Source organism: Cladophialophora yegresii, assembly GCF_000585515.1.
Source record: "Cladophialophora yegresii CBS 114405 chromosome Unknown aczIN-supercont1.3, whole genome shotgun sequence".
In the NCBI taxonomy this organism is placed as follows: domain Eukaryota; kingdom Fungi; phylum Ascomycota; class Eurotiomycetes; order Chaetothyriales; family Herpotrichiellaceae; genus Cladophialophora; species Cladophialophora yegresii.
Genome location: NW_006913047.1, coordinates 2,365,124 through 2,383,019, shown reverse-complemented (window position 1 = coordinate 2,383,019; position 17,896 = coordinate 2,365,124). Strand labels below are relative to the sequence as shown.

The 17,896-nt window shown below is 53.9% G+C and overlaps 7 protein-coding genes across 7 annotated transcripts; 6 read left to right on the top strand and 1 right to left on the bottom strand.

Moving 5' to 3' along the window:
* Window positions 1-223: 223 nt before the first annotated feature.
* Window positions 224-1,645, top strand: A1O7_04600 (histone acetyltransferase type B subunit 2; the record flags this gene model as incomplete). The annotated part of the gene is made up of 3 exons (XM_007758610.1): window positions 224-245; window positions 286-466; window positions 520-1,645. 3 exons carry the CDS (start codon window positions 224-226, stop codon window positions 1,643-1,645), a joined length of 1,329 nt encoding a protein of 442 aa, XP_007756800.1.
* Window positions 1,646-2,319: 674 nt separating this feature from the next.
* On the top strand, window positions 2,320-4,074 carry A1O7_04599 (uncharacterized protein; the record flags this gene model as incomplete). Its single annotated transcript, XM_007758609.1, has 1 exon — window positions 2,320-4,074. One exon carries the CDS (start codon window positions 2,320-2,322, stop codon window positions 4,072-4,074), a length of 1,755 nt encoding a protein of 584 aa, XP_007756799.1.
* Window positions 4,075-4,599: 525 nt separating this feature from the next.
* A1O7_04598 (uncharacterized protein) lies at window positions 4,600-5,787 on the top strand (the record flags this gene model as incomplete). Its single annotated transcript, XM_007758608.1, has 1 exon — window positions 4,600-5,787. The coding sequence occupies one exon, from the start codon at window positions 4,600-4,602 to the stop codon at window positions 5,785-5,787; it is 1,188 nt and encodes a 395-aa protein (XP_007756798.1).
* A 1,062-nt stretch (window positions 5,788-6,849) lies between these two features.
* A1O7_04596 (transcription initiation factor TFIID subunit 6) lies at window positions 6,850-8,304 on the top strand (the record flags this gene model as incomplete). The annotated part of the gene is made up of 3 exons (XM_007758607.1): window positions 6,850-7,219; window positions 7,273-7,691; window positions 7,741-8,304. 3 exons carry the CDS (start codon window positions 6,850-6,852, stop codon window positions 8,302-8,304), a joined length of 1,353 nt encoding a protein of 450 aa, XP_007756797.1.
* Window positions 8,305-9,809: 1,505 nt separating this feature from the next.
* On the top strand, window positions 9,810-10,746 carry A1O7_04595 (uncharacterized protein; the record flags this gene model as incomplete). Its single annotated transcript, XM_007758606.1, has 2 exons — window positions 9,810-10,026; window positions 10,079-10,746. The coding sequence occupies 2 exons, from the start codon at window positions 9,810-9,812 to the stop codon at window positions 10,744-10,746; spliced, it is 885 nt and encodes a 294-aa protein (XP_007756796.1).
* Window positions 10,747-12,106: 1,360 nt separating this feature from the next.
* A1O7_04594 (uncharacterized protein) lies at window positions 12,107-14,500 on the bottom strand (the record flags this gene model as incomplete). The annotated part of the gene is made up of 1 exon (XM_007758605.1): window positions 12,107-14,500. One exon carries the CDS (start codon window positions 14,498-14,500, stop codon window positions 12,107-12,109), a length of 2,394 nt encoding a protein of 797 aa, XP_007756795.1.
* Window positions 14,501-15,304: 804 nt separating this feature from the next.
* On the top strand, window positions 15,305-17,149 carry A1O7_04593 (uncharacterized protein; the record flags this gene model as incomplete). Its single annotated transcript, XM_007758604.1, has 1 exon — window positions 15,305-17,149. The coding sequence occupies one exon, from the start codon at window positions 15,305-15,307 to the stop codon at window positions 17,147-17,149; it is 1,845 nt and encodes a 614-aa protein (XP_007756794.1).
* Window positions 17,150-17,896: the final 747 nt, after the last annotated feature.

Below are 17,896 nucleotides of genomic sequence, written 5' to 3'. Positions count from 1 at the left end.
TTTCCTTTTTCGGACGTCGTCCACGGCGCATCACTCCGCCGTATAGATTTACGCGACCGCGCCGCACCCACGCCGCGTTCCATCCATTATGAATTCACACGCAAAGTCTCCATGAACCGTGCAACAACATCAAGCACACCTTTGGCTGTTCATACTGTCACGCCCGTCGCCGCTTAACTCTTTGCGCTCTGGAACTTCTGCCCACGTTCCTTCTTCCGCCACCATGGCAGATGAGGATGAGAATAGTAAGGCGCAGGCGCATTCCTGCATTCACTCGCTAACCAGGTCCTCAACACGCAGTGAGCGAACAGGAGCTCAACCAGGAAGATGCCGAGTCTGAGCAGAAAATCATCAATGAAGAATACAAGACATGGAAGAAAAATGCGCCGTTTCTCTATGACATGATCCTCAGCACCGCCTTGGACTGGCCCACGTTGACCACCCAGTGGTTTCCAGACATCACAGAGTCAGTCATATTCGGCCTAGTTAGCCGTCTACCTCTTTGCTAACATGTCTCAGCGCACCCGACGCAAACTACTCCAAACACCGGCTGCTGATCGGTACACATACCGCCGAAGGGCAACCCAATTACCTCGAGATCGCCGACGTCCAGTTACCCAAACCAAAGAAGCCAGACGTCAAGGACTACAATGAAGAAACGGGGGAAATTGGCGGGTATGGCGGAGGTCCGTCGGGCAAGAACCAGTTCGAAGTCAAGTTCACCATTACTCAAAAGATCGACCATCCCGGCGAGGTCAATAAAGCTCGATACCAACCACAAAACCCCAACATTATTGCGACCATGGTCACAGACGGACGTATTCTGATCTGGGACAAGACAAAATTTTCTTCCATACCTACGGGAACGCCCAAGCCAACGCTGGAACTCGGCGGTCATACGAAAGAAGGATATGGACTTAGCTGGGATGCGCATCAAGGTGGGCGGTTAGCAACAGCCAGCGAAGACTTCACAGTTCGACTGTGGGACATCTCACAAGCCTCGAAATCGAACAAGTTGCTCAACGAATCGCGGCGATACACCCACCACGGCGGTATTGTCAACGACGTCCAATTCCACCCCATACTACCACATCTCCTGGGAACCGTCTCAGACGACCTGACTATGCAGCTTCTGGATCTGCGGCAGCCTGACACGACGAGGGCCTCGGCCAAGGGCGAAAACCAGCATCGCGACGCGATCAATGCTATTGCATTCAATGGGGCAGTGGAAACGGTGGTGGCCACAGGAAGCGCAGACAAAACCATTGCCATCTGGGATCTGCGGAACCTCAAAGACAAGCTGCACGTACTAGAGGGGCACAATGACAGCGTGACAACCCTGGAATGGCATCCTTTCGAGGAATCGGTGCTCGCGTCCAGCAGCTATGATCGACGAATCATGTTCTGGGATCTCGCCAAAGTCGGAGAAGAGCAAGCGCCTGAAGACAGCGAAGACGGTCCCCCTGAGTTGCTATTCATGCACGGAGGTCACACTAATCGCATCAGCGACTTTGCCTGGAACAAGAACAGTCCCTGGGTGGTGTGCAGTGCCGCGGATGACAATCTGATCCAGGTGTGGAAGGTCGCCGACGCCATTGTTGGTCCTGATGATGAGGATGTGCCTATGAATGAGCTCGAAGGTTAGGGACCTTTATCTCCAAAGCCTCGTGTCTCCCGTTCGTCTTCCGACGAGCAGGGGCTCTATTGGCAGGTTGTATACGAGTAGTTATCTGGGTACCTTTGCGCCTAGGTGAAGGTCTGAGAGATGCGATGCATTAGAACATTGTTTGATGACTTGATTTTTCACGGCTGGTAGGCACGACAGTCTCTGGGCGTGACGCTGCGGCCACCCTACAATGCAAAGGTTAGGTCAGTGGTCCAGGATGAACAAGAAGCGCGGAGATGGAGGCTGCGCAAAGGAGGCTTATCTCGCCTGGGTTAGTTCGCTAGGGCTGAGCCTCTATCACACTCTCGGTACTCGTAGCATGGACCTGCATGAAAGTAGACTGCCGCCACAATCCGTCGTCATCATCAACAGCGTTTGAGTGGTGCAGGGTCTATGATTTGGCGGCCCCGTCTAATTGAGTGGAGAGTCGCTGTTGGAGCTGTGGTTCAAGCCCAACTTGGCCTAAAGAGGCTCGGAGATGCACAGCGCATTCGTTAGATTTCCAGGCATCAGCCATTCCAGGTTCTCGGTGCTCGGCATTGTCTCCGGTGACCCTGTCTGCATCTTTACAGTATTTGCTAATTTACGCCCTACAAGTTCGGATCGTCTTCGACGAGGGCTGGCCTCTCAATGCCTCCAGCATTTTCTTAGGCATGGTCGGGATCCCACGAAGCAAGGGGTGCCGGATATGTGTTCAGCGTCGGGTGAGGTGCGATCTGACACGCCCGATCTGCAACAATTGCAAGAAGGGCAATCGTCCCTGCCCAGGATACGATTCTGATCTCAGAATCCACGATGAAGGCTCCAGGCTCAGGAAGCGTTTCGCTCAGAAGGATGCGACCGGGTCTCAACTCGGCTTTGATAGCGAGTCGCCCGCAACATCGACGAGTCACCACAGTCGGTCCGCAGAATCGTCTCCAGAAGAAGTGCTAGAGTTGATTGCTCGTTCCAAGACTCCCGACTTGGAAGAGCAACTTTATCAGCACGGCCAGTGGCCAGAGGCCGGCAGCACCTTCGCTGACTTGATGCCGAATCAGGTGTTCCCTGAAGCCGACACCTCGTCCAGTCAGGTATCATTCGCAGGCTTCCCTGGCCTCCTGAATGGCGGATCCATCAATCTTGACATGACATTCTTTATGGCTCTCAATGGCAGTGTCTACTCTCCGTATCTGGCGCAAGAACAACTTCTCAGCACCTTCTCATCCTCCTTGAGTGGTCACGGTCCACTTCTCCTTCCTCCTCAGATGCGGAGCCACCAAAACTGGCTCTCTCAATTACCGCGCATGTTCGGTTCGAAACTCCTCGACACCACTATCCGAGCTGTATCTCTGGTCCACTTAGGCCGGGTTCAGCAGTCAGAGGTCTTTGTGCAAGAATCGAGACGATTCTACGGCAACGCTCTTCGCCTGCTCAACAAAGCCCTCACTACTGACACAGACGGCATGTCGACTGAGACACTGTCCGCGACCATCCTGCTCTCATTCTACGAGATGTTTGCTTCTGACTCGAATGACTCATGGGTGCGTCACTCCGGCGGCGCCGGATTGCTGATGCGGCTCCGCGGACCAACTCGACATCTAAGCGGCTTGGATCGGGATGTCTATCTCGCTTATCGACATACCATCATCATCGATGCATTTATGAGAGATGAGCCGTGCTTTCTGGCCGAGCCACAGTGGCTCGAGATGGCTGAGAGGATTCACAACGACCTGCGAGCCTCTGGCATCGCTGACGAGCGGCTCGAAATCTTTGAGCTTGCCGAAGAATTCTACCTCGAACATGTACAAATCCCCACGACGCTCAGGGATGCCAGGCATCTGGAGGAGTCTAAACGGAAGATGACACCTGACCAGTACGCAGCCCACACTGAATTGGTGCTGGCGCGAGCACGACTGCATAGGGCAAATCTGAAATCTATCAATCTGAGGTTCCGAGCGGCGCTCATGAGAAATGGACTCGAGACATCCTCAATGGACACCATGGACCCCGTCTTTCCCAAACAATACGTTTTCGCGAACGTATTCGTCGCATCGCAATACATAGGCCATTGGACGATCATGCTGATCCTGAATCTCATCCTCAAGGATAATGAAAAGGAATTTGCGCCCGAGAAGAACTCGCTGTACCTGATGGAAAACCGAGAGATGTGCCGGGACATCTGTCGGACCACTCCATTCATGCTGACGTCGTCATTTCTGGGGCCTTTCTTTGTCATTTTCGCCTTGAGGCTATGCTTGATGGTGTTTGAGCCAGGGCAAGAGAGGGATTGGGTCGTCCGCAAACTCACTCAAATAGGTGACACGCATATGAAGATGGCTGCAGATATACCGACCTTCGAACCCGAACACAGCCTGCAGGAGCCAGATACGCAGCATCCAGATGCAGCAAGACTGGAAGAATTTGCTTGAACGTTCCTGCGTTCAAGAGGTAGAAGGACTTATTTGCGAATGTCTTCCACCCTATGTGTGGGTTGGACGGGTTGGTCGCCTTCATGGCCAAAAATTGCTCACGCTATTATCAGAGGGCATGCTGAGCCTGCCGAGTGGGGTCTTGAGACAATCGACGAGGGTATCTTGCGCGAAACTGCGAATCCTGGGCTTCGCACCTCGTCCTCCCGTAAACTCGTCGAATCAATACCCAGATACGGACGAATTTCAGGCGTCTATGATCCACCGTATGACGACGATCTTAGTAATGAGGCTGGCCTATGCGTTCAGATACCGTACGAAGGAGGCAGAAAGGATGAGCAAAGCGGTCGCGAAATGCGAGACAACGTGCTCAGTCATCTACAGACACTCCTCGTATATAAGAGGCCCCTTGCCATGAGTATTGAAGTCGAACACCAGGCAACTCATCACGAAACAAAGTCCTCTCAATACTTCGTCAAGTCACACCACGGAAGACAGTCTCGACTTTGAACAGCCCCAACACCCATGGCAACCCATCCCGCCGTCGTCACAGTCGGGCCAGGCCTTCCCCTCGAGATCCTCCAAGTCCCAACACCAACGCCGACAGGCAACGAGATCCGCGTACGAGCACTCTGGACGGCAAGCACCCCCCTCGACCTCCACCAAGCAGATGGCGGCCTCCTGGTCCAACATCCCCAACTGCTAGGCGACAGCGTTGCGGGTCGAGTAGTCGAAGTGGGGCCTCACGCGACAAAGTACAATCCAGGAGATCTTGTATTTGGCTTCACCTGGCGCAGTCAGCGCGAGAAAGCGCACCAAGAGTACGTCGTCGCCCCCGAATTCTTATTCGGCAAGCTGCCAAGCAATGGAATCACCATGCAGCAAGCCGTGACGCTGCCCAACAACTTTGTCACAGTATGGCATACCTTAACCAAGGAGTTTGGGTTCGACCTCCCCTGGCCGAGACCTGAGGGATACGTGCCCTTGGCCCAAGCACGCGACGCAGACGCATGGATCTTGATCTGGGGCGGAAGTTCCAGCGTCGGACAGTTCGCGCTCCAAATCCTCAAGTACTACGGGTATACGCGCGTCATCACCACTGCTAGCAAGGCGCACCATGAGAAATTACGGCGATACGGCGCGGCAAAGTGTTTCGACTACCGAGACCCAAACGCCGAGGAGAACATCATCTCCTCTATGGGGTCGGAGCCCACAACCGCAACTGATGCCACCACCACAGACAATAGCGATGATACCGCGAACATATACATCCTCGACTGCATCGGCAGCCTCGAAGGCAGTGTCCTCCCCATTTCGCGGATCGTGTCACGCATCGTGAGGACGACCCCGCGGTGCGCCAGAGTCAAAGTCGCGATCCTCCTCCCCATCATCGTCGTGGAACCCAGCCCCGGTGTTAGGCCGATCTACGAGATGGATGTGCTCAACGTGGCCGACTGGCCTGTGGGCGTCGAGGCGACGGGGGTGAGGACGCATTTCTACCTAGACAATGCATTTCTCAGGAACAAGCTGCAGAGCGAGATCATGCCGGCGGTGCTGGAAGGGGGCATTGTAGAGCCGAATGAGCAGGTGATCGTCGAGGGTGCCACGATGCTCGAGAGGGCGGAGAAGGCCTTGGGGATGTTGAGAGAGAAAAAGGTCAGTGGGAAGAGAGTGGTGTGGAGGGTTGCGGACAGTGATAGAGATGAGGCGTGAGGGTATTGCAGTGGGGGGAGAACCTTGGTAGGTTGAACGAACTGGATAAAATGAGCGGATGCTATATTTTTACACACTCCCAGCATTCCACACGTCTTTTAATTACTTTGTCGACAGAACCCAGCGGTGAGTCACCGTGAGCCTCGTAACCGAGTCGGTTTTCTGGCTCGTGTCGAACTTTACTCTCCGGGGTCTGGACAGCCAGCCATTAGCTAGCGTTGTCCGCTGTCTTCTCGTCGCTGTCACTGTTTTCAGTTAAGAATCGAGTATGTAGCAGTATGATACCCGTTGCGGCAGTCTGGTCCGTCGCTGGCCCAGAAGACTATTGCGCTTGAGCGTGTGCACAAAACGACTGGGCAACAATGGTGTTCTCGAGATTCGAGCGCCGTATTGTTATTTTTCAGGGGGGTTGATATGAGGTTTGTCCTTCCATTCTAGGCGGAATCAAAAAGAAGGCGAGACGGATCAAGCCGCGACAATCCAGTTACGAGGGCGATATGCCGCCAGTGAGCTCAGCCTGATCTTTGGGAGGAATTGATAATTATCGATTGAGGTCCCAGTTCGAATTTACCTGTGTTGCGCCAGACACTATAAGGCACCTCTGCCACATGAAGTTCTGCACTGGCATGCTTTCGTTCCGCCGTCTCAAGAGAATCTAACATGATTAGAGTAGTACGCCCATCGTGATGTGTATTCATTATAATATAGGTGATCTCAAGTAAACCAAAAACTACACCCTAGAAAGGTGCAAAGAGACAAAAACAATCAACAGCCAGGATTCCCAAGTGGTCACCCACCTTAGTACTAAATGACCGGCACGTGGCTTAAGTACCGAGCGAACGGGAAGCCCTGTTTTCCACATTCTATGGTCGATTGCGCAAGAAGATGTGCATATGGAAGTATATATATCCACAACATTAGCTCACTAAAAGCCGGCTTCTGTCTCCCTACTCGCAATCTCATGTGACGTTCACGTTGCGGGCAAGCGATTGATCACAGGGATTATTCCCAGCAAGCCTGTCTCAGCGCGACCGCCGCTCACTCCTCTGAATCGGTGCAGCAATGACTCTCTGGGGTCAAGACACCGTCAAAGATGTCGCCGAATCTGTCGGAATTTACAACTTCAACAAGGAAGTCAACACGTCGCTCTGCCGCGATGTGGAGTACCGCATCTCGCAAGTCCTCCAAGAAGCCCTCAAGTTCATGAAACATGCCCGCCGCACGATTCTCTGGTCGCAAGATATATCGCAAGCCCTTCGCGTGCTGGACATCGAACCGCTCTACGGCTACGAATCTACCAGGCCGCTGAAGTATGGCCAGGCGTCACTGGGTCCCGGGCAACCGCTGTACTACGTCGAGGATGAGGAGATGGACTTCGAGAAGCTTATCAACGCGCCGCTACCGAAAGTACCCAGGGAAATGACATTCACAGGTGAGAGATTGCTCTTTATCGTTGTGGTGAGCCCAATCTGACCCGGACCACAGCGCACTGGCTTGCCGTCGAAGGCGTCCAACCCTCAATACCTCAAAACCCGACGTCGACTGAAGCGCGAAATCTCGAACTCGTACCGAAAGGACCGAACGCGAATCACGCGCTGGCTGCCATGAGTGGCGCAGATAATACTACCACAAAACCTCAGGTCAAACATATCCTCTCCAAAGAACTACAGTTGTACTTTGAGAAGGTCTGCTCGTCGGTCCTGGATGAGACGCAACTGGAATATCGCACGGCGGGGCTGGCCAGCCTGAAAGAAGATCCAGGCCTACACCAGCTGGTGCCATACTTTGTACAATTCGTCGCAGAAAAGGTCACGCATAACTTGAAAGATCTGTTTGTGTTGACTCAGATGATGCTGGTCACGGACGCGTTGACAAGGAATGAGAAGCTCAACCTGACACCATACGTATGTATTCGAGGAAGGGCAACGTCATATATAACTGACAGACGAACAGGTGGCATCGATGGTGCCTCCCGTATTGACCTGCTTGATCGGACGAACATTGGGCACAGGCATAGGTGCACTCGATCACTACGACCTGCGGGATCTAGCTGCGGCTCTGCTGGGCCATCTCTGCAACAGATACGCCAAATACTCACATAATCTCAAACCTCGGCTAGCACGGTCGTGTCTGAAGACCTTCCTCGACCCCAAGAAACCGTACGGAAGCCACTACGGCGCCATCCTCGGATTGAAAGCCGTGGGCGGCGCGGAAGTGGTCCGCCAGCTCATTCTGCCGAATATCAAAGTCTACGGTCAGCTCCTGGAAGATGATATTCAAGAAGGTAGCGTGAAGAAGGCCGAAGCAGAAAAAGTGGTTACCGCAATTCTGATTGCTCTGCGGACACTGGTGGACGATGATATCCCGATGATGAATGGACATTCAGAGGCCTCTGCTGCCAACATGCGAGCCAAACTCGTTGAAAGCCTTGGCGAAGTGATTGGTGGAAGAATAGCGGACTCTGGCAACACACCGTTTGCCAAAGCCGTGCTCGAGGGGAATTCCGCGGCGTTATAAATCCGTCGGGGCATGGGTTCGAAGCATCAAGCGTGGCGTTAGGTCTTTTGTTCTCGGGAAGGGAAAGGGTCACGATCTTGATACCCGACGATTGTCTGCATCTTGGGCGTTTCGAGAATGGGTTCAAAAAAGGGTGCCCATCAGGTCGTAGACGAAGTCTGGCTCCATATTCCACCTGGCTTACTGGTTGCACGCGGCGTGGGGCAAAGTGCGTTCACCGACATGCTTTGGAGGACCTTGGAAGGATGGATCCTTCATCAACCCCGGAAACAATGAGGCTGAAAAGCGACGCGCCGAAGCTGGCCACCCCTGTGCTTTCCTGGAGTGATTCGTTTGCTACGGCCGAAGATGAGGCCCCTGCCCTGCCCTGCTCCTGCCAAGCTCGCCAGATCACTGGATCCGTAAGACCACCATGTTGTAATCATTAAGCAGGGAGGCGGACAGCTAATGAGGCTGGCCAGGTCAGACCCAAGAGGACACGAAACATCAGCCGCATCTGGGTGCCCCTATGCCTTTCCAACCGGGACCCAGAGTTTGACGTCCCGACTGAGTTTTTCTAGGTTCGTGGCAGCTTCGGAGCTTCAGGTTGCTGCTTGAAATTATCAGCTCGGTCTCCGATCGCCAGGACCAGTCCTGATCCATATGACTCTTTTCCATTTTGCACATACATATGGAGACGCTGCAGTGGTAGGGCTGATCATGGATGGAAGTCACGCCCCTGTGCCGAGCTACCTGAAATGCTTAAGTAGCTAGCCGTGCTAGCGAAATTGCCCTGTGTTCATCAACGATGCCTCCTGATGTTTCTGACCAGTCAAGCTGACGCAACGCATCCATGCTGGCGGTGCTGGTAGCAACCGACTACTAAACGAGGCAAGTACTGTACGACCCAGCGGCGGCGGCTTCGTTGTTCCGTCGTCTTTGTCGGTCGTGCGGAATATTCAACTTGTCAATTGATTTTCACCTTCACCGTGCGCCGGTCTTCATGAAACCACTACTCCGTAGAGAACGAGTAATGGCCTCGGCCCCGGTTGGCAACCATTGCTAGCCGCTGATGGCATTGGCCGATTGCTTGTTACACTATGGAAATTCGACAGCTGCTCCCACAGCAAGCCGAGCCACGTCGGCGTCGCAGCGCACGTCTAGCCCTTTGGGTTCTGAGCGGAAACATGACACGAAGACGGAGGATCAGCCCTAGCTGATCTCAAATCTCCCTTGACTCGTGTCGCGCTCCGCTCACGACATCAGCCTCAGTGCTTGGGCGCTATCTTTCACTCCTCCGTCTGACATCCCATGGGCAATTGCGTCGTTGCAGAGCTCTCTAGCCTCGCCGTTCTCGGGGTTTGCCAGAGACCCAAAAGTCCCTCTGTCCCACCCACACCGCCGGTTGGTTTACATTTCTTCGACTGATCCGCGAGCAACAATACATTTGAGATACTTACGGAATACTCTCTTTGTTTGCTCTTCGAGTCTCGTATGTCTTAAGGACTGTGTCGTTGCTAGAAAGTATGAAGCTCCTCAGCCTTGCTGGCGCTGTCGCGTGGTGTGCATTCGACCTCCGCCGGGTCACTGCCTTGTCGAATATCACCTTCTACTCGGACAATGCATGCCAGAAATTCCAGGGCTGGAAGACAGGTCCCGACGATGGAACATGTACACCGTTCCCGACAAACGTACAGGGATTTCTCAGCTACATGGTCACAAGTCTTGACCAAACTTGTGCAGGTAAGTGGGAGCGGGCAGAGATAAAGAGCCAGCCCTATTAATATACCCACAGTTACGGTTTACGGCAGCGATGTGGCCTTCTGCAGTTCTACCACCCTATTTATTGCTCCTTTCTCCGACTGTATGACAGCGACGAACGTCAGTCAATTCTCTGTCGATTGTCAGGACCTAGCAGTCGCCACTTCCGCGGTGCCTTCTGTCGTTGCAAATGGAGCACCAAATCCTACTGGCTCAACCGCGGACACCGATGCCAGCAGTAATAATACAGGTCTATCTGGAGGAGCCAAAGCCGGTATCGCCGTGGCTGCAGCCGTAGCGGGCCTAGGACTTATTGCCCTGTTGGTATTCTTGGTCATTCGAGGCAATCGAAGGAAGAGAGCAGACACGGAAGCCAAAAGAGCTCTGGAAAATAAATCTCAGCCTCCTGCACCGCCCTACTCCGAGCTACCACAGAACGAAAAGAAACCGGCTATGGAGATGCACGCAGCCATTCCTCAAGAGATCGCCTCCTCGGTGATGACGCCAGTGGAAGCTCCAGGAGACGAACGTTGGGGTCCTCGACAAGAATTGCCAGGCGACTGGATACCGACCCCAATTGAAGGGTCTCAAGTTTCACCTCGGCCGATTGATTCCAAAACAGTCGTGTCCTCGGAGGGTACGACAGTGGTTGGAGGGCAAGGCAACCTGGATTCCGAGGTTGGCGGTGTATCACAGCCGTAGCGGCGGCATAGCTCGAGCATGACGAGCTTCGACTGAGCGGAAGGAGGGCATCTCGAAGTTTTCATCCTAATTTGGAGGTCAGTCCGAAGTACGCAGTGCCCTGGTGTAGGATTCATCGGAGGAAGCGACATGAGATCGACAGATCCGCTACCACCCTACACAGGAAGCCTTGCTCACTATGTCCATACTTGTATCAGCTGGAACACCAATTCGATCATGCCTCATAGCGAAGCTGACTCAACCATTTCAGCACGGCCGGACGCTAAGGACCAGCGGTACGGAGTGCAGCGGCCGCCCTTGAGCTCCCAGGGTAGACTACTGAACGAGCCAAGTCCGATAACTGACAACCACGAGATGGTCAGATGAGGTCTCTCCCAGAACTGAACCCGCCGAACACAAGGCGATCTTGATGACAAGGTCAAGCATCAAACAGCACAATCCTTGCTACGGCTATTCACTTATTCACACGAAGCCGCGCCTGGACAACAACGAACAGCACAAAGGGCAAGCACACCAATGTACCAGATCCTATCTGATATCCCTCGGTCATCCGCTAGTCAGTCAACATCATTGCGGACCGCCTGCTCGATGGCCGTGAAGGGGAAATCCGGCATATCAAAGCAGGAGAGGAACTCATACCATAACACCGACAGTCTGCGTAAGGAGAGTAATGTCTCTATCATCGTCCCCGTGGCAATGTGACACTCCAACAACCTAGGTTCCTCCCACCGCCCTGTGTTTGGACCTCAACTCGTCCTGGGAAGTCATCTCGTGGCAAGAGGTCGTTACAGAAAAACTGCATGGAGTGAGATTCGGACAGTCCAGCCCGCGCACTGTGCGAGTATATTAGATTTGGAAATCCATCTGCCACCTAGGTACGGAGTAGACGTCTAGGCGTTTATCAGAGCGGGCGGGGGAAGAATCCTCCGTAGTAATCAGGATCCAAGAATCAGGACTTATGACTCGGGACCAACCCATGTGTATTACTACCACAGTATGGAGTGCGGAACACAGTACTTGATATCGTTCCTAGTAGTCCCAATACCTCCACCAATACTACCACCACTACGGGGTACCAGTACCTACATACCAACGACAATAAATTTCTCTGCGCCTCGCTCTAGGCTTGGTCCCAACGTGGCCAGACTCAACGTTGTGACCCCGATCCCAGCAAGCAACGCTTCGTGCCGCATGACGCGTGTTCCCCAATTAGAGAGATGAAGTTTCGGTGTCTCACCAATACGTCAAGTGTCTGATCCCATCTCCATGCCTCGCCATGGCTCGCTTCGCCTTGCTTTCGGAGATCTTGGTACCGTGGTGTCATTGCGGTGTGCGGTCTCACCACCCTGACGGTTATTTTTCACCCTGCATGCTTCTTCGATAGCTGCACCGCGCGTCGCTCCTCCTCCCACCAGCTGATGCACTTGTCGAGAAACTCGTCCTCGCGCGCCCGGATCGCCACCTCCGCGCTACTCGTCGCCTCCTTGACAATGGTGTACGGACTCGTCTGCCTCGGCTGGCCCAGGTCAAGCAACGGATCGAAGCCCTCGTCGCCCATCCCCAGCGCAGCCACTCCACCCACGAGATCATCCACGCCGTACTCATCGTCCTGGATCTCTCTGATCCGCCGGCCGTACGTTCTGGGCGCATAGTCCTCTAGCGTGTCCGGCCCCACGTACCCGTACAGCAAGAACCGAAGGTAGTGCTTCTCGAAGCGCATGCCCCGCTTGATCGCCTCGCGTACGATCAGCTGATCGGGCCGCAACAGGCCGTGCAGTTTGCGCCCGACGTCCTCCTCGGTTTTCAGGCCCCAGTATTCCAGCCTGCCGCGCCCGATTTCGCGGGCCGGCACGCCGAACATGTCGAGACCCGCCTCGTCGGGCTCGACGACGACGTGCTTCATCCTCACCCACTCGCGCAGGACGTCGAATCGGGTCGTCCAAATCTCGCGCTTCAGGACGCCGAGGATGCGCGTGAAACTGCGCTGCGCGAGCAAGAGCTTGCGCATCCCGTCGCGCTTCTCGCCGCTGATCGGGTCGTTGAGGCGCATGTCCAGCTTCGTGATGAAGCAGGCGCAGAAGTAAAGGTCCAGATCCGTCATGAGGGTTTTGTTGTGCACAAAGCCAATGCGGCGCGCGTTGTCCGGGATGTCGAGCATGAACCACAGTCTCTTCAGGGCGAGCGCGCAGCGGGCGGGCAGCGGGACCCCGTCCTCGGCAAAAACGGTCATCAGCTCGTGGATCACCTTCTCGCGGTGGAGCACCATCTTGAGCCAGCGGAAGGAGGGGATCTTGCGCGGCGTACCCTGCTCAGCGAGCTGCGCGTTGGGGTGCGCAATGCGGGCCGCTGGGTCGGAGCGGCAGAGGTGGGCGTAGCTGCGGAACATGAACGTGCGCGCCGAGTCGGGGGCTTTGGAGACCGCCTGCCTCAGGATCACCGTTGTGAAGCGCGTGTCTAGAATCACGTGGAAGTCCTTGGAGATGGCGTACAGAGAGATCAGGTCCTTGACTGGGAGGTGGGCGGCCAGCGCGAAGCACAGTTCCGGGTAGAGCAGCAGGCCGTGGAAGATGTTGAAGTCCGGAGACCCGGTGCGCTGGTACACGTAGCTGGCTGGCGGGAGGATTGTGTCAGGACGCTTGCGCTTGAGGTTGATGCGTGCGACTTGTTGGGCGCGCTCCACGCGATTGGGCGTCGTGTACATGTGTTCGGGAATAAGGGAGTCGGGGTCTGTCCTGCGAATGCGAGGAGCCACGCTCTTAGAGGGGTGGCCGATGCCGTGGTGGGCTGTGGGCCGGGGCAGGTACTCTCGAAGCCGTCGGCCGTGTTCATCGCGGTCCATGTCGACATAAGGTGCGTTAGGTAGATTTGTCTGGATGGGACGTTTGGCTGTTGTCGGACTTTGTTGCGCGTGATTCAGAGGTCTGGTATTAGTGTGGACGGCTTGGAGAGCGATGCGTGCCAAGCCGGAACCAATGGGGTGTTGGTACGGGTTGTAGGTCGCCTGCTGGATTGTGGAAGGAATTCGTAGATTTTGCGTCAGTCTGAAGTTAAAGGGAAACTGGCCTCCAGCTGTGGTGGCATTGGGGTTTGTAGGGACGCCGCTAAATGTGTAGCTGTTGCCAGGAGGTGGTAGGGCAGAAGGACCGGCTGGATTGAGGCCTTGTGCTGGGACACTAAGAGGAGTGTAGATGGAGCTTGAAGGCTGAAGACTATGTTGTCCACCAGCGTTTGAGCCGTGTGGCAGAAGAGCCTCGGCGCCGTAGATGGCTTGTCTTCGCTGGTGTCGTTGTGTCTGAACGTGAAGGTTCGGCTTCGTGTTCTCTTCATCACTCACATCACAATCTTCTTCATCTTCTCGACGAGATGCGATTGACTCAGCCTCGGTCTCGGCTTCGCTATCTGGGGCGTGTCGCTGTGGTGAAGGGCTCTGTCCGCGTGCGTGGTGTTCTCGAGGTGGCAACGCGCTTGGTGGGCCAGGAGCACTGCCAGTCGCTGAAGTCTCATTTGCTATTGTCGTTTGTGCTGGTAAGATCGTGGGAGCAGCAGGTCGAATGTTGGACAGTAAAGGGGAACCTTGGTCGGATGAGGGATTACCATCTCGTGGAGGGCCGTTGACATCTGCCTCAGCGGAGCCTGGATCACCTTCGCCGTTTTTGCGAGTCTGTTTCTTAAGTGGACGCAGAAGGTTATCAACCACGCTCATGCCATTCGCGAAGAAGCGGGACTTCTTCTTTGGAGGGGGATTGTCGCTCATCTTGAGGGTAGGGCGGGTGCTCGTCCAAGCATCAAAGATTCAAGGATGGGCTGGTCAAAAACTTTCAGATTTGACAAAGTGAAGGGAAGCTAGAAAGGTGTCAAGCGGAACGGCAGAGACGAAAAATAATCAACTTCTCATGAGCGCACAATGTCAAGCAGTGAAGACCGAACAATTTTCCCCATCCAGGTCCGGCAGAAATGGTTGTGATTACAGCCTCACGAAGAGATGGGATTTACTCCCCGCAGCCAACCTACCGCAAAAGAAATCCAGAGCTACAAGGCCTGGGAAGCATCCTACGCACCAGAGGCTGCGTGCAAGTCGCTTACTGATCAGGAGCCACTCTAGCTACTGATGATGCTGAACTGTGGTGGGAGTGAGCATTGAATGTTGATTGATCGCGAATGGAAGTGGAGGAACCTGCGCAGCTGGCTTAGTGCATGACCGCTGCAATACGGCGAAGTGTTTGTGGCTGTCCTCGCTTGCACATTCCGATTTTCTCGCTAATCGTCGTCAGTGGCTGCGAGTGCGCACATCGATCTGCCTAGTTCTTGACGAGATCTCGCTTTCCGATTCCATCTTCTTAGACCGTGCCAATCATTTGTTCCAGAACTACCCTTGACGTCCATTCTAGCTTTCACAAAACCTGAAAGACAGTAGCCAAGCAGGATGGCGCCGTTGAAGCTTTGTTATTCAGCTCCCCTCTCACTATGGCCTCCATGATGCATCTTCTCAGTTTAAGGCGCGACCTCTTTGATTTTCTACACTGACCATTCCAGGTCCCTTCTCCACACGTCGCTCGCAATGACCTCCAGTCACCGCGATAGCCAGACTGAGACCGAGCATCACATCGGCAACCTATTCGAGAGTGCCAAACACGCCAAAGACAAGGCCAAAGTGAAAACTAAGCAATTGCTCTCTCCGGCTCAACCTCGAGCCGTTGCCGACGACGAAGAAGACATCTTTGCCGATGCAGCTTTCGACTCAGCGCAAGCCCTGAAACAAGCATCGGAAAAGCGGCAGAGGTCAACTGGAGAAGCAATTCGAGATGACCTCAAGAGCGCCAAGTATCTCGTCATCCATCCTAGGAGGATAATGAGAAGCAAAGCTACACATGTGGCGTCTGAGAAACTCGGCAGGCAACACCCATTGTTGACGCTTGACCAAGACCAGGACCTGCTTGAAGCCCATGATGCTTTCTCGCAAGCAGTGTCGAGTAATGCGTCCGATACCTCGGACATTGAAAATGTGATCTCCGAACTGGACGAAGCGCACGGTCGCGTACAGAAAGTCGAGGAGCAGAGGGAGAGTCTACAAACAGCTTGGATCTTGAGTCGTCACGTCTCCCGTGTCAAAGTTGTGCGTCCAGTATCTCGTCCAGTCAAATCACAATTCAAAAAGGGAGATCGCTTCGAGTGGGAGAGGTATCTTGGCTATATGGCCCTCTACTATACCCGCAACTTCACATCAGGGTACATTGATGACTTCTCATCTCCACCACTCGACCTGGAAGACCTTGCCCGCATCATTGAGCGCATTGCGATCACTTCCGCACCATGGCAATCATTTCTCGTCAAAGTGCGTCACGTCTACATGTGGAAAGACCCAAGGCGAACGGCGAAATGGCTTGCGTTATATCTGGTCTTGTGGTACACCCAGTATATCGTGGCTTACTTCTACTTCTACGTCATCTATTCTACCTTACGCAACAGATTCCGTGAAACCTCTATACGGACGGTACGAGAGAGTGTTGGAAGAGCGATCGATCGCAAAGCGCGAGTCCAGGCATGGGGTGAACTCATTCAAAGACACGGACAGCATGACTGGCTGGAACAGTTTCTCAACGAGATCGGACCCATTATCCAACTGCAACTAGGCGACTTGGCCGACCTTCTCGAGATTCTTGTCAATTTCCACCGTTGGGAACGAGCGAGCCTGACCCTTGCGACCCTCTTCTTCTTCTCCTGCTGTCTGCTTATCTCATTGTGCGCGGATATGGAGTTCTGCATGAAACTGGTTTGGTTCATTGCAGGCGGTGCGTTCTTTTTGACATATCCACTCGCTACGAACTTCCCGAAGTATAGGTTGTTGCTGTCGCACTGGAGATGGGTGTTTTGGAACATCCCAACACATGCAGAGTTAGCTGTCTTAACCTTACAGGAGAAGGCAGCCTCAAAGGAGGCGAGCTTCGAGGAATTTGAGTACAAGGATGACGACCAGCGAGGCATGCGACCAAAGGAGTTGAAATCGACGTATTCGTTCAAAGTCTACGACAGTGTCCAAGGGAAATGTCAACTCACAGTTGGCAGGAAATGCCTCACCATCTCTACAAAGGACGGATCCGAGCGCAATTGGCCATTCTTCTCCTTTGTCGAAATCCGCAAGCTCGATCCCATCGATGTCCAGTCCACTTCGACGCTAAAGAATCTCAGCCACCTACATTCCCGATATGCGGAGGTGTTGCAGTTCAAGTTCCTAGATGACACAGATCTCACAATACTATTACACCCTGCGGACAGAGACCGCGTGTTCAATCTTATTCTTGCTTGGAGCGGGCTAAAGTGGCAGTGCTTGCACGTGGAACGACACAACACTCTTGACAGCGAGAGAAGTAATCTGGACAGGGCCATCAAGCGGGCCTTTGTATGATCGGTCCTGCAGATAGGGGATGTGAAGCGAGCATTACCGTATAGGCCCTACTATGGTGAATCTAGCTACTTCCCAGCTCAATCCAGAGTGTACAGTGACTCGTGATTTGACGCTTCGGCCAGAAGCCTCCAATGACCTCTTGGAAGTCCATCCCATCAAGTGTTCACCCTATCGATAAGATGTTGTAAAATTTGTCTCGAACATCAACTTCATTCGGCAACATGAACAACATCCAAGTCACTACGTGTTGTCGGAGCGATTGCCTGCTAGCCACTGCGTCACCGTGCTGCTGTGGATGGTTGCTCAGGAAATAGCCAACGACCCACGCGGTCAAGCAGTTGTAATCAGTATTTGAAACTTGCTTCTACTCAACCTCCTACTTTCCTATCCATGAGATCCCTAATTAGACCACGGCCTCACTATCCACCTACTAGGTTCGTCTAGGTCGGTTAGCAAAGACACCGGTGCTGACTTTGCTGTCCTGGCGCTCGCTGTCTGGGCTGCCCAGTAACTGCTACCGTTCAGGTTAGTCCCTGATGACCCCGTTACCTGTGCTGGATTTCTGGATTTCTCACTTGGGTGAATCCATTTTGCTTTCCTTCGATAGCGGAACCCTGATAAATTGGAGGAGGTCATGAAAGCCTGTCTCGAAAACTCACGGTATCTCGGACGAGACGACATGGAGGCCATGCTGAGGGAAAAACAAACACACTCCTCGCCACAATCAAGGCACAGGCATCATCGTGG